This window comes from Fragaria vesca, linkage group LG1, assembly GCF_000184155.1.
Source record: "Fragaria vesca subsp. vesca linkage group LG1, FraVesHawaii_1.0, whole genome shotgun sequence".
Lineage (NCBI taxonomy): Eukaryota > Viridiplantae > Streptophyta > Magnoliopsida > Rosales > Rosaceae > Fragaria > Fragaria vesca.
This window is the reverse complement of record NC_020491.1, coordinates 553,022-566,976: the sequence shown is the minus strand read 5'-3', so window position 1 is coordinate 566,976 and position 13,955 is coordinate 553,022. Positions and strand designations below refer to the sequence as shown.

Sequence of the window (13,955 nt, the reverse complement as noted above, 5' to 3'; positions counted from 1 at the left end):
GATAAGAACTCCAGCTGGGATCTCATTAGATTGATAATGCAACAGGTTGGTATAGATTGGGTTGTGATGTGGTCTTTAATCTTTATGACCACAACAGACTGAAAAAGATAGACACAGGGATATGATACATCCTTTTCAGAATTCAAGATTTGAGTTTTTGACCCATGACTTGAACAAGAAGCAATGAATTGGAAAGCCATTGTGTCCCTTTTTTATTATCCAAGTAACATGGGTTTGCTTAGTTTATATCCCAACAGGACAATTAGATGGGATTTGATTAGGTTGAGGTCAATGCATTGGCCTAATCCACAGTGGGTTGTCTTATGCAGATGTGGAAGTGACACTACTGACTTTCTTTCTGGTTTTGTTCAGATTATACTAAACGTGCATCAACCTAATCTAACATATATTATAATACATGTGAAGAAAAATAATAGTGTTAGCTAATGCTTAATACTCTGTTGTTGAAAGTACTAATGGAAAAGAAGAAAATTCATCAAGGCTAGACTCATTTGTCTCGACTCCCGACGGTATTTTAAATAAGTCGACATAGTGATATAATAAGTCGACATTACATGATTTACTTGCGAGTTACAATTGAGTGACTAATGAAGAGCAAAAAACAAATGAATAGATTGACAATAGAGTGTATGTCGTCACTACTAAATGACAATAACAAGATCATAGAGACAATAGCAAGATCATAGAGACAATAACAAGATCATAAAACATATATGAGCAACGATCACGGTCATATATTTATGACAAGTTCCATCGCAAAATTTGCATTTAGACCCTAAATCATGCCGAGGCAATTATGCCGTTTCCTTGATCACTTCCCAATTTAGCACAAGATGCAAATTCATTTCATCGACTGTGATTAGCGGATGATGGCAGGGATAGTCAACATCAATCAGATTAATTAGAAATAAATCTGATTAATTAACACTAATCAGTAATTACCTGATGAACATCTTCCGTGCCATTTTAGCAAATTATTTTATTTTTGGCATTTATTTTTCCTGATGAATGTCCTCTGCAAATACGGTTAGAAATGGCCGTTACCAACGACCTCTGCAAAATAATACCAATAAAAAAAATAATAATATTATCCAAATAATAAAAGAAAAAAGGAAAAAAATGATTCCATCTGGGTCCAGCTCAGCATATTCCATCAACCTCCTTGACTTTACTACCCAACGCCACTCCCTCCACTACTCCCAATTAGAGTATTTAAATCCAACGGCCACGATCCACCGAGTCCCCACTGCGCCGAACAAACACCCTATTTATCCAAAATACCCTCCCTAAGGACCCTAACGTTAAATTGACTGGGGCCGGCGAACACAAACAGCCGAGGGCATAACGGTCATGAAAAACTCCTCCGTCCCCGTCAGTTTAGTGGCTTCAAGCTCTCGTTTTGAAAAGCGTCCTGAAGAGAAAGAAAGGAAAGAGAAAAAGAGTCGCAGAGAGAAAGACTCTTCATATATTAATCTGAGGCTCTCAGATTTTCTTCTTATTTTGTTAAAGCTCTACTATATAGTTCATGCTTCTCTCCGGTTCGAGTCGCTGAGTCGAATCGTTTTCCGGTGACCGAGTCGGAGAAAATGCTCGACGGACTGCTCGGCCGTGGCTTCGGCGCCAAGTGGTGGGCTCTCAGATCTCTCTCTCTGGTTATGATTTCGTCTCTCATTCTCTGTGTAGTTCATAGAATTGAAGCGTTATTTTGATTTGGTGCATGTGTTAGTAAATCGCTGATTAAATTGACGAAGAGTCGGATCGATGTGATTCGGAGGAAGAGGAACGCGACGCAGAAGTTTCTGAAGAAAGACATAGCTGATCTACTCGCCAATGGCCTCGATATTAATGCTTACGGAAGGGTGAGATCACTCTCTTCTGTTCTTAAATTTCTTCTGGCTTTTTGTGTTGCTCAGTTCATTTGTTTTGGTTTTTTTTTTGTGTGATTTTAGGAGCGATTTTGAAGTTTCTGTAATCTGTTAGGTTAGCCGAGAAAATAGGATTTACGCATATTCTTACTGTTAATTATTATTATTTTTTGGATTATTATTGGAGAGGATTATTGAATCGCTGTAAAATAAAATTGACACGGTGGTTTTGTGGTTTATTGGATTCTGAACAATTCAGGCTGAGGGACTTACAGTGGAGGTGATACTTTCGTCGTGTTACGATTTCGTTGAGAGATGCTGTGATTTGGTGTTGAAGCATCTTTCAGTAATGCAGAAACAGAGGTATGCTGCTGCTCTGGACTAGATATTGTCTATTGATATGTAGCTGCTATATTGATTTCGGATTGAAATGCTATTAGTGTGTAAAGAAGCTTGATTTCGGATTGAAATGCTATTAGTGTGTAAAGAAGCATGAGCAAAAGAGAAATAGGCGCCCTTACATTGACATTGAGAGTTTGATTTCTTGGAGTGCTAATGTTGGTGTCAAATTGTGTTGCTGGTGTCGTATAACATTACTTCAGTATACTAAGTTCTCTAAATGTCATGTTTCACTTGGTTGATTAATTTATTATATGCGATGTGCATTTGTATAAATGTTGGTGTTGGGGATAGAAATCAAAAATAGGGATGCAAATTCGATAGATATTTCTGCTGTCCCTGACGAGAAAGGTAATGAGATGAATTTAGTTGCCATCATGGGGGATAGTAATTAGGAAACATTTTGATATGAGTGAAGTAGTACATAACATCATCCATTCGTGTGAGACAGGTTGTAATATGATTGCTAAGACTCACTGGAGAAACTTTGATTATGTTCTGGCATAGATATTCACGTCAGGAATATGAAACTTTAACTGATTCTGTCATTACTACAGATTGTCTATTGACCTGCATAGATATTCACGTCATGTTGTAGTGTACATCAGATAGATGGTTTGAGTTCCTTCTAAAGGAACTCAGTATAGATTTCATTAGTAAGCTAAAAGGAGGACAGATTAACTCGGTATAACTGTGCTCCGTTATTGCAGGGAATGCCCTGAGGAATGCAAGGAAGCTGTTGCATCACTGATGGTTGCTGCAGCAAGATTTTCTGATTTACCAGAGTTGCGTGACATCAGGCAACTATTTCAAGAGAGATATGCAAATTCTGTGGATTACTGTGTGGATCAAAAGGTGTGTATTTATGGACCTGCTCTTGATGGAATTTTGTGAATCGCTAACTGCTGTGAAGCTGACTTACTGAATTTCTAATTGATAGTTCGTTGAGAACATAGCTTCAAAGCCTCCCACATTGGAGAAGAAGGTTCAGTTGATGAAAGACATAGCATCAGAGTTTTCAATAAAGTGGGACTCCTGGGCCTTTGAACAAAGGATGTCTAAACCTCCTGCATTTATACAGGTATATGGCCTACTTTGTTGCTGTAATAACACCTGTATCAGATACGCTCTATCTGTCCTGGAATGTCAAAGTTTGGTGAAATTTTTATTTGGGCAAAAAGAATTGCTCTTTTGAATTCTAAGGCTGTTGCAATTTTGCAGGACAAGCCAAAAACTTATGGGTCTTTCCCTGTTACTGATGATAAAGACAAATTGTCTAATGGAAAAGGTGCAGTACCAAAAGGAGATAGGCATGACCATGTGGCAACAGAAAGGAGACTTGATCCTAATGGTGGCCAAAAATTACAGAACCTCAAGGAACTTATTGCCTCGAATAATGATGAGCTCGATGATCAGACTAGCCATAGACATTTAGGTAGAGATTCCAAGTCTCTCAAAGGCCGGGAAGGTAGTCTCAAGGAAAAAGAGGGCCATGGCATCTTATTCCAGGAAAGGCAAGAAGTTGCACAAAAGTATGAGGCAAGAAGAGAGGATGCTCCCCCAAAACCAGTTAGATTAGGCAGTTCTTCTCGGGGAAAAGGACTGGAAAGGCATTATGAAGCGGAAAATTTTGTTCCTAAAAGAGACGGCCCTGATATTCCACCTCATGTAAAGCCAAATGTTGCTGGACCACCTGTGATAAGTAATGGTAAAGATTCATTTGCTGGTAGAGAAGAAGGAACGCCTAAATTGAAGCCCTTCTCCAACTATGGCCTTCCTCCTCCTTATGTGAAATCTAATGTCAGAGCAAAAGACAGAAAACATGAAGCCAGTTTGGGTCATGATAATTCTCAAGATACGGGCATCTCTACCGATCCTACGGCATATAAGAGAGCCTTTGCTGAAAATGTGTTGGAAAGGATACAACTTGGTCGTGATCATGACAGGCGTGCCACTGCAAAAGTTGATACTTACGATCATGAGAAGGAGCACATTCATCAGGATGATATAGCTACCAACAGTATACCAAAACCAAGATCATCTAGAAGGAGGCCCTCAAGATCACGTTCCTCTACCAATGATGCTGGCAACAATGAAGATACAGGAGTTGTGATGAGCAAACCAAGAAGCAGGAGTAGGAGAAGGGATGACTCAAGAAGAGGCCTACAGCTGTTGTTTGATGATGACCACCACCACCGGAAAGATGATGAAGAGAGAAGAATTGATGAACTGCTGCTTCATTACAGCAAAAAGCCATCTAACATAGAGCCAGGGCAATCAAGAAGGAAGTCAAAAAGTCGTCATGCAAGCAGAGATGAGCGTGCTGAGGGGGTGTCTGAACCAACTCATGTAAGATCAAATTCCCTTCCTCATGAACATTCAGGTCCATCAGAGACGCCGAAAGTATTCGCTCGTGCATCTTCCTTCCAACCAGATGGGTCCAACGCTCGGCACGTGCATCCCAAATTACCTGACTATGAGGATTTAGCTGCCAAGTTTGCAGCCTTAAGAGGAAGGTAAAGGTTTAAGCAATCAGAAGCTGAATTTTACAAGCACGATTGGAAACCCATTGCTATATTCTGTCCTGTTCATTCACGAAACTTACCAAAGGCTATCCTCTCATTACTACCGAATTTAACGGCACAGGCACCGTGGCACCACATGGTTGGCCTCTTTACCTCACACTGAGAGTCCTAGCAATAAGAGAATAGCCCTCATCTCCTACGATTCATGTATAGGTTATATACTGAGTTTCATATCATGGTCATTTTTCGTTGTAACAGTTCTAACAGTGTGCAGCTTTGATTGATAGAGATACTGAGATACCATAATTTGACAGAAAGTTGAGATTGAGAATGCTTGTTGTATCAGAGTTTCAGTGTCATAAATTTTCCAGACCAAAACAAGCGTCATGTATTTACCTCTGAACCAGGATGAAGAAGGAAAGGTTAAATTGTAATTTTCACATGTTTTGCCATTTGCAGTATAGTGGAGTCGAAATGACTAAATTGACCTTGAATGTCAGGAGCTCATACGGTAAAAAGCCTTTGCATTCCCGATGTATCTTTGCCCTTTCTAGATTCCTCTTCCTATGCTCTTTCCTTATCAAAGCTCTAGTACTATTTCCCGCCAAAACAAAAGCTTCCCACCCTCCAATATAACCCAGTACCCTCCTTTTCAGTTTTCACTGCCTCACATTCCCAAAGAGAAAGAGAGAAGAGAGAAAGAAAGAGAAAGATGAAGGGCACATCCAAAGTGATAATGGGGGCAACACTGGTAATGGTGGTGAGCCTTGCTATAGTCTTGGGCTTAATCTTGGTTCTCCTAGCTGAGCTCTACTGTTCACTCTTGCTCCGCCGCCGGCGTCAACACAAAACCGACAGCACCAACTCCATTGTCAATACTGACCTGTCCACCACCGCCGCCACCGCTACTGAAGCCACCACCGCCTCTGCCGACCCCTCATCACAACCCCAAGGCCCTCCTCTAGGCAGCTTCTTAGGCGTTCTTCGAGCTCCGAGAAGCTTGCTCTTCCCATCTTGCAAAGAAGAGTACAACACAGAACCAAAGAAGCATCAACAGTGTCACTACCACCACCATGTCCTCGACATCCCAACCCAAGAAATGTCAAACGAAACGCCATCGATTGCCTTAGCAAATTCACCACAGCCAAACCAACAACAACAAGACCCAATTCAAGCTGGTACTATCCCCAACACTGCCTCAGAAGATCATTTGGTATACATTTCCAATCCGATTTACGACAACGAAGCAAACAGAGATAGCAGCAGCACTACAGGAGCAAACACTCCCTTTGAAACTCCGGACACTTCGCCTTCAAGACTAGAAATGGGGGGTTCTTCTTCTAGCTCCGGTGAAGATAACGATGAGGTAGCTCAACCTACCCCTTCAGGCTCTGGGCCTTCCAGCCCAACCACACCTCCTCTAACTCCGATGAAGAAGCTACCCAAAGAGGCCTGCTCTGTTTCTCTCAGAGATGCAAGGTCTCTAGGTACTTCAGGCAGTGATTCCAACACTAACAATGGTAACTCATCCTCATCCTCAGGTTCTCCTTGTACTTCTCCTTCATGGTGATCCAGGGTACGTAGGGTTGTTTTAGGCAGTTCAGCATGTCTGTGTTGTTGTACTGGGAGTTAGTAAAATGAGCTGGAAAGAGAGATAGAGAAAGAGCACCCAGATGAACTTTTTTCACTGCATGCGTGAAAAGCCATGGTGCCAAAAACAGAGCTCTGCTTCTAACTCTTGCTTTGACAGAATTGATTTTTTGTTGTTTTTCACTTGCTTTTTTGTAATTGTTATTGTTGGGAAGCAGTCTCTTATTATGGCAGCAGTAGAGGACATACATTATGAGCCTTTGTTTTTGTTTTTGGGATTGTGAATTGGTGAGAAATTCACGTGAAGTCTGAGCCATGAAGGGAGTACACTAGAGGGCAAAGCAACAAAAAATTAAAGAAACAAACAAATTGGGAAAAAAATTGAAGTAAAATTATATCTCTCTGTTTTTGAGGGACCTCGAGTTGTGATGAGTGTGCAAGTGAATCCTAAATTAAACAGAAACGTGGCACTGCGAGGTGTTTGTCCAGTTTGATAAGGACGAGACCTCTTGGGTTTCCATGAGATGAGATGAGATGAGAGCACTAGTTAGGCAAGAAGCTTCACTTCTGTGCACTCACTGTGCATGTGCTAGTGTTATTGAATAGGGAACGTGGCCAAAAGAGTGCATGGCCGCACTCGACGCATTTCTATGTGCTCCGAAGTAATAAAACTCTAAAGCCAAGTGCTCCGAAGTATTTGAAACAAAGGCGGAGAGTTATAAGAGAGTGTAGGCAAATTCATTTTGGAAATTTGATGAATGTTATTGTGTTAGCTTTTGTTGATGCCTTGATGGCGTTTTTGTTAGAAGTACCAACAAAAGTGCTTCTAATGACTTTGGTGAACTCATTGAAAGTGCTTTTAGCTAAAATCGATTTTTCAGAGGCTTAAAAGTAGAATGAAAGGGCCTTTTAACATTCTGATGGGAGTGCCAAATTTGTCTGACGAGACTAGAACTTCACAGATATTCTGGGACCTTTGTTTGTCCTCTCTATCCTTGAAGTTCTTTCTTGGCTTTGGATGCCATTCATGAGGTCCCAAACTCTCCAGAACAGCTTTGAGTGAAGCATAGGACAATTAACAGGTCACCAACCACAAGGGGGAAAAAACTGAGAAAGTAGACCAGGGGGAAATAGAAGCAAAACTAACCATCAGTTTAGAATCGGTGATTGTTTAACATGGTATCATAAGCGTAATCGCATAAATAATGTAGCTCATAACGAGTATTGGAGAATAGTTTTGGTTTGTGACACATTTTGTTTGCGACATTCTGTTCTCATTATTAGGCAGCAGAATCACTCTTGCATCAATGAACATCACTTGAGTAGTGTAACAAAGGCAATATTGGTAGTGAGATAATATTGTAATAATGTACAGAAACGAGATTTAAATACGTAACAAGTTTGCAGATGGGGTCTTCATCATCATATCGATGCATCAATGCACCACGATCAGTTCAGTTTCCAACTTGTTGAACCAGGGTCCTTGAAATAGATCACAAACCTGTAAATCGAAGGATACAGAAACGAAATACTTGTTAAGTTCTGATATCTTGAAGACTTTAACAAGCGACTAATTTGATGCATAAGAAATTGCATTGGATACCTTGTAGGGAGGGCATATTAAGAGCAACAGTATCTCCTGCTGCTTTCTTGTGATCTGCTGTGCAATTTTATCCCAGTCTGACGAGAAGGTGTAGCTTTGGCCACTTTTTTGGCTACAAAAGAAACATGTTCATGGTAAATTTCTCAAGTTTTTTCTTAGATTATGATAGTTGCAGCTGTAGATCTGTATCAGATACAAAGATACAGATTTGTCTCAGTAAAATCATCTAGATGATTAGAAAGTGAGGTAAGGTACCTATTTCATAAAAGAGCTCATTGACATTCTGTGCAGTTTTTGCAGATGTCTCAAGGAACACCAACCCATTTTCTTTAGCATATTGCTCACCTTCCTGCAGCAAAATGTGTCCAAGGTCAAATTGCTTGTTTTACAGCATCAAACAGAAAACTCATCTGCAAAACTCAATTGAGATGCAAATTTACAGTTTTCACCTACCTCAGACCCTACTTTTCTCTTCCCTTCCAAGTCAGCCTTGTTTCCAGCCAAGAACATAATCAAAGTTGGATTTGCTGATATCAAACAAGAAGTAAAATAAACTTAAATTTGATAATTATCTTAAATATTGGTTACTGAAATTAGATGAATCCAAAAAGGTGGTCACTCCAAATGTACCTTGTCTTTGCAATTCAAAAACCCACTTCTTTGCTCGGACAAATGACTCCTGCAGCCAAAAATAATAGGCATTGAATTAATCATACCTGAAAGATATATAACTCATATTGCAGATCACTAATAAGTCTTGTATCATTTGACAGATCAAGTGCAAGCAACTCATATTGCAGATGATCAGTGACATAGTCTTCTATCATTTGACAGGAAAAAGTTATGGGTTTACAATGAGCATGTGACAAGTGCTCATTCTGCTTTCAAAGCTTAATATATCAAAGATGCTGAAGTCTTTGCTTCAAGAGTTTTGAAAACTTCACGTCGATTGCATATGGTCTGCAGATTACTTATAATGGAACCATTGAAGGGACTGTATAATGTTGAAACTTGAAAGTATAATCATGACAATTGTAAACATGATCATCCAAAAATCCAGCAACGCACAAGGACATTTGAACCTAAATTTGAAAGTTGATCGCTTACCATGCTTGTGATATCATAGACCACAACAGCTGCAGCAGCGCCGCGGTAATACATAGGAGCCAGGCTATGGTAACGTTCCTGACCTGCTGTGTCCCATATATCAAATTTTATGGTAGCTTCATTCAATGACAGAACCTGAGTAAAGAAAGCTGCTCCAATTGTTGATTCCTGCAGCTTACACACATGTTAGAAGCAATGAACTATACTATAATGCTGATGCTGAAGAACATGAAGGAATAACGAAACATTATATGGTAACAAAGACTTATGTAAAACTAACCTGGTACTCCAAAAATTTTCCTGTGACAAATCTCAATACCAAACTTGTTTTCCCAGCTCCCATGTCCCCAAGAAGCACCTGGGAAATCCATAATAGAGTAAATCAACCAACATCTATTCCCCTTGCTAATGTTCTATACTAAAATTTTTAAGCACAAGATGTAACATCATAAAGGGAAGCACTTTTCTACAAGAAACTAACTTTTGGTCATGATTGATCATAAAACCTCACACAACCCAATTCATTTACCCAAACAAACACATCATGTACCTATATTCTATAAACAAGAATTGAAATTACTAAGCAGAATTAGGCCAAGTCATGCATACAGATGAATGAAAGTAAAAAAGGAAGACATACCCACCAGCTTGGCTTGTATGTTCTTAGTGCCTGTTCTTGCCATAATCGATCAAACTTCTCAAACACAGGATGTGATGAAGGTGAGACTTTGATTAGATTGAAACAAAGTGAAAACCAAGCAAAGGCACTGTAAGGAGAATCAATCAGAGACAATCAATCAGAGACAAAAGTTATACACGGGACTTGCTATTGTGGTTATCCGATTTGATGTTTCCAGGCAATGTGAATGACTTAGATTAGCCTTTGAGGCTTTGACTACAAGGGATTGGATTCTGCAAGAAGCAAAAAATGGAGTGGCATTAGCATTCCAAACTGACTGGTAGTTTGTTCTTTGACTGGCAGTTGATTTCCTACCTGCCTCTCATATTGTGTCTTTGTTTTCTCCATCTTTTTATTTGTGAATTGTTCACTGATTCCTTTTCGTTTCCCTCTTGTTTCGTTACTTTCAATACAGTGGATCCCTTGTCCAGAATCATCAACACTATGCTATTTCCAAATGATTAACTAGATATCCTATTGGTATCATAGCAATGTTCTAAAAGGCGCTAAACGCTAGGCTGGCGGTAACCCGCAGCCTAGAGACTAGACAGCCTAGGTAACGATTAGGCGGGGACTAGACGATTTGTATTTTTTAAGATTTATTAATTAAAAATATATATTTTATACAATGTCAAATATGAATAAATTATTCAACATAAATTTAGTCATGTCTATTTATAAAATAAATTATAACTAAAATTTGGCATAATTTCCAGTAAAACTGAGCAACAACAACAATAAACATACACACTTCTAATTTTAAACACACCATTAACTCTTATACTCTCATACTTCTCACAATATAAAAATCCCACCACAAAAAGAAAACAAAATTAGCCGGAGCTCTCCGGAGCTCTTAGCAGCCTAGGTGGGCAAGGCGGCGTCTAGGTGGGCTAGACGGGCTAGGCGGCCGTCTAATTAATCGCCCACAACTTGACACAAAAGTCTAGAAAAAAAACGAGGCGGCTTGTTGCAGCCTAGAGCCTAAGCGATTCTAGACGGAGACTTTTAGAAGCTTGTATCATAGTTGCATTGTAGTAAGATTCAACACTCCATAGTTACTTTTATTTGAGGATTTTTGTTTCTTTGATTTAATTCACCAAATACTCATAGTTGTCACATCAATTAACAAACAGGAAACTTGTGGGGTTAGATTTCTTGAAGAAGGGTTTAGAAAAATATAGAATGCATCAGAGCTCTCTTAACTTTAGAATATTAGGTTGGAGTTGGATAATGTCAGAAGGTATGTTTTCTGTTCAAGTACAATGATTCAATCCTAATTCTTTTATGAGCGAGCCGACAGCGGATCAAAATGAGATTAGTATGCAAATTGAGAAATGGTTTCTCTAAATTTGAAGATATGTCAGCAAGCTTCAACCTGAGATTTTCAGGCCTGAGTCAAAATTTCAAAATTGGGCCCTTAAATTGTAGTTTAATTCTAGATTTTTTTATTATATATATAAATATATTTCAGAAATTAAAACTATGAATTCAAATTCTAATTATAAAACATCCAAAATGTTCTGCTGATTATATTTTAGGAATTTTGTTTACATTATGAAACTTATTTTAAACTTTTACTTTTTCTTTTTTTTCAAAAAACTTACCTTATTTTGTTTTGGGTACAATTTCGAGTAGAAATGAAATTAAATGTTGACACTAATTTCGAGAAGAACATATTTGTTCCCTTTGTTTTGGCCCCTTAATTACAGTCAGTATCATTCTCTTCCTTTAATTGTGTTTAATTGTGTTTAAAAGGGGAGCTGTGACATTAATTGTCTATTTTATTAATTATTTAATTGTATTTGATCATAAAATGAGTTTTATTTTTTTCTGGGCCCCAAGATCTTTGGGCCCTGAGTCAATGGGCTCTTAAGACTCCTATCAAGTCCGGGCCTGTATGTCAGCATGGAATATGTGCTTAGAGGACTATTCCAGTACGTACTCTAACATTATTTGACAATTCATCCATCATTTGATATAGATGAGACTCAACTTATTCAACGAGATATATAGCACAGCTAGTTTCTGGGGTTCTTGGAGACCAACCAAGTAAGAATTGGAGCTTTTCTGGAAGCTCCTTCTGACCAGAGAACCTGAGAGTTCATTTTCTCAGTGATGGGCCTATTATGGCATTATGAGTATTCATGATAATGGCCAATCACATATTGGATATGTGCTCATATTGCATTATGAGTTGAGCAGAAGGCAACAAAACACTCTTAGCCACATTGGGAGGTGAAACCTTTTGACTCACAGCATATGCATGAATATGATATGGACTATCTGTCTATCTGATGTATAAAGCTTACCTCATTCCACATGGAAACCTCATCTACAATCCCACGCCTCAAGATGCCCTTGTCATTGTTTTGATCTATTTCAGCACAATTTCTCCATTACTTTGTGAGCATCTCTTTCAGCATAGTTCATATTTAGAGATTTTCAAGCATTTTTACAAACATCTTATCCATGAGAATGTCTTTCAAGGCCAATTCTCTATTGATGTATTGCAATCTGACAAGGTTGTTCAGAGTGAAACTCTTTGATTGATATTGTTTTCTTACTAACCCAAATGCTAATTCGAGTGTAAAACCGACTTACACTAAACATAGAAATCGGGGACAAAATGACAAATTAAGAGAGGAGATAGCTAGCAAGCAAAGAACACGTACAACTGATTGGTTTTTTAACTTGTTCTGGCCTCACAAACTTTGAAGATATAACTCTTTTTTTCTTTGTCAAATTATAGATATATTCTCCTATATATACATTCATTCACACCACGCTAGCCTTGCCAATAAGTACTGCACCACAGTAAAGCTTCTCCTGGCTCATACTTCTCTTCTTCTCTTCTCAATTCATTAGAGATAAACATGGCATCCCACGAGCATGGTAACAATAAAATGAGTGTGTCAATCAATTCTCCGAAAAGTGGCAACACTGCAGAAGCACCATCACCTAAAGGATCATCAGGAGGGCAGTGCTTGTGCTCACCAACAACACATCAAGGCTCATTCCGGTGCCGGTTTCATCGTTCCCGCTCATCCTCAGCTTGGATGAAGCGCTCAAAGTCCATGCCTGCAGCCAATAACTCGCAGACTTCTCCCACATCAGTACTTGATCACTCTACTTAAACAATTAAGATCAACAGGTTGAAGTACTTTGATTGCAAGAAAGTTGGTGTTGATTACTTGCTATTCCTCTCCATCATTAGCACCCTTCTATATAAATTGTATAAGCCAAATAGATACAGATATAGAGTTTCTGTGTTTGTTCATCAGTTAAGCCGTTTCATGTGTGTCTGATATATTTACACGCTATAGCTCATGAACAATGTATTCAGTTTCATGAATAATGTAAACAGTGTTATCACTATTGTTCTATTACTGTTAGCTCTTCGATCTTTATTAATAAACCTCAAATTTTAGTATTAATTAGAGACAAATATTGGCTATTGTCTTTCCTTTTTCTTGTAATTCTATTTTCTCTGGACTATAATGGAGTATTTGGGATGAGTTTTGTAAGGCCAGAAGGCATATAGCTTGTAATGATAGAAAACCCTGATATTTAGTGGGGATGATCAGTAGCCACAAGGCATTGGCCCCAAAAGAAAAATTAGAAACAATCTTTCATACTATTCCATGGTCGGGATCCATAGTTACGTGCTGATACATACAGCTTCCATTTGTGTCACAGTCCATCCATAGTCATGCTTCCTTGGATTTATATGATTTAGTTGAATATTTGTGTACTGTATTTTCTAGTTCTAGGATAGTTCGTTAACTTTACTTTTTCTTTCTTCAAATCAGTGTTTCAAAAACTGCCTAATAGAATCATTGGTGTATCTCTTCGGCTTGTGCGTAGTTCCTGTTCTTTTTACATCTGATATAATCTTTGCTTGGAGCTGTCATGAGTAGCTTTGGTGATGAGATCCCTTCTTCTACAATGGTGATGGTGAACTGTCACGAGTTATTCTTGAGCATTGCCTACTGACTTTGCAAGGTTTTTTCGAGTAGGCTGTAGTTGACAAGAGACTGTTATTTGTCTCGATACGAGGTTGATGACAGCAAAGAGGATTTGCTACTCATTTATAATTGTGCAGCTTTATTTCTCTCTGGATTGAAGATATGAGACTAACTTGACACGGTAGGCAAAAGGAGATG

General features: G+C 38.8%; 2 protein-coding genes across 2 annotated transcripts; one reads left to right on the top strand and one right to left on the bottom strand.

Annotated features, from left to right (window-relative positions):
- The first annotated feature begins 1,486 nt into the window (after window positions 1-1,486).
- On the top strand, window positions 1,487-5,240 carry LOC101304409. The gene is made up of 6 exons (XM_004287053.1): window positions 1,487-1,648; window positions 1,748-1,880; window positions 2,146-2,249; window positions 2,996-3,140; window positions 3,226-3,366; window positions 3,507-5,240. The coding sequence occupies exons 1-6, from the start codon at window positions 1,608-1,610 to the stop codon at window positions 4,803-4,805; spliced, it is 1,863 nt and encodes a 620-aa protein (XP_004287101.1). The 5' UTR covers window positions 1,487-1,607; the 3' UTR covers window positions 4,806-5,240.
- Window positions 5,241-7,532: 2,292 nt separating this feature from the next.
- On the bottom strand, window positions 7,533-10,030 carry LOC101304121 (ras-related protein RHN1-like). Its single transcript, XM_004287052.1, has 8 exons — window positions 9,755-10,030; window positions 9,391-9,468; window positions 9,111-9,278; window positions 8,634-8,682; window positions 8,457-8,530; window positions 8,259-8,352; window positions 8,004-8,115; window positions 7,533-7,901 (listed from the first exon to the last, which is right to left on the bottom strand). The coding sequence occupies exons 1-7, from the start codon at window positions 9,791-9,793 to the stop codon at window positions 8,021-8,023; spliced, it is 597 nt and encodes a 198-aa protein (XP_004287100.1). The 5' UTR covers window positions 9,794-10,030; the 3' UTR covers window positions 7,533-7,901; window positions 8,004-8,020.
- Window positions 10,031-13,955: the final 3,925 nt, after the last annotated feature.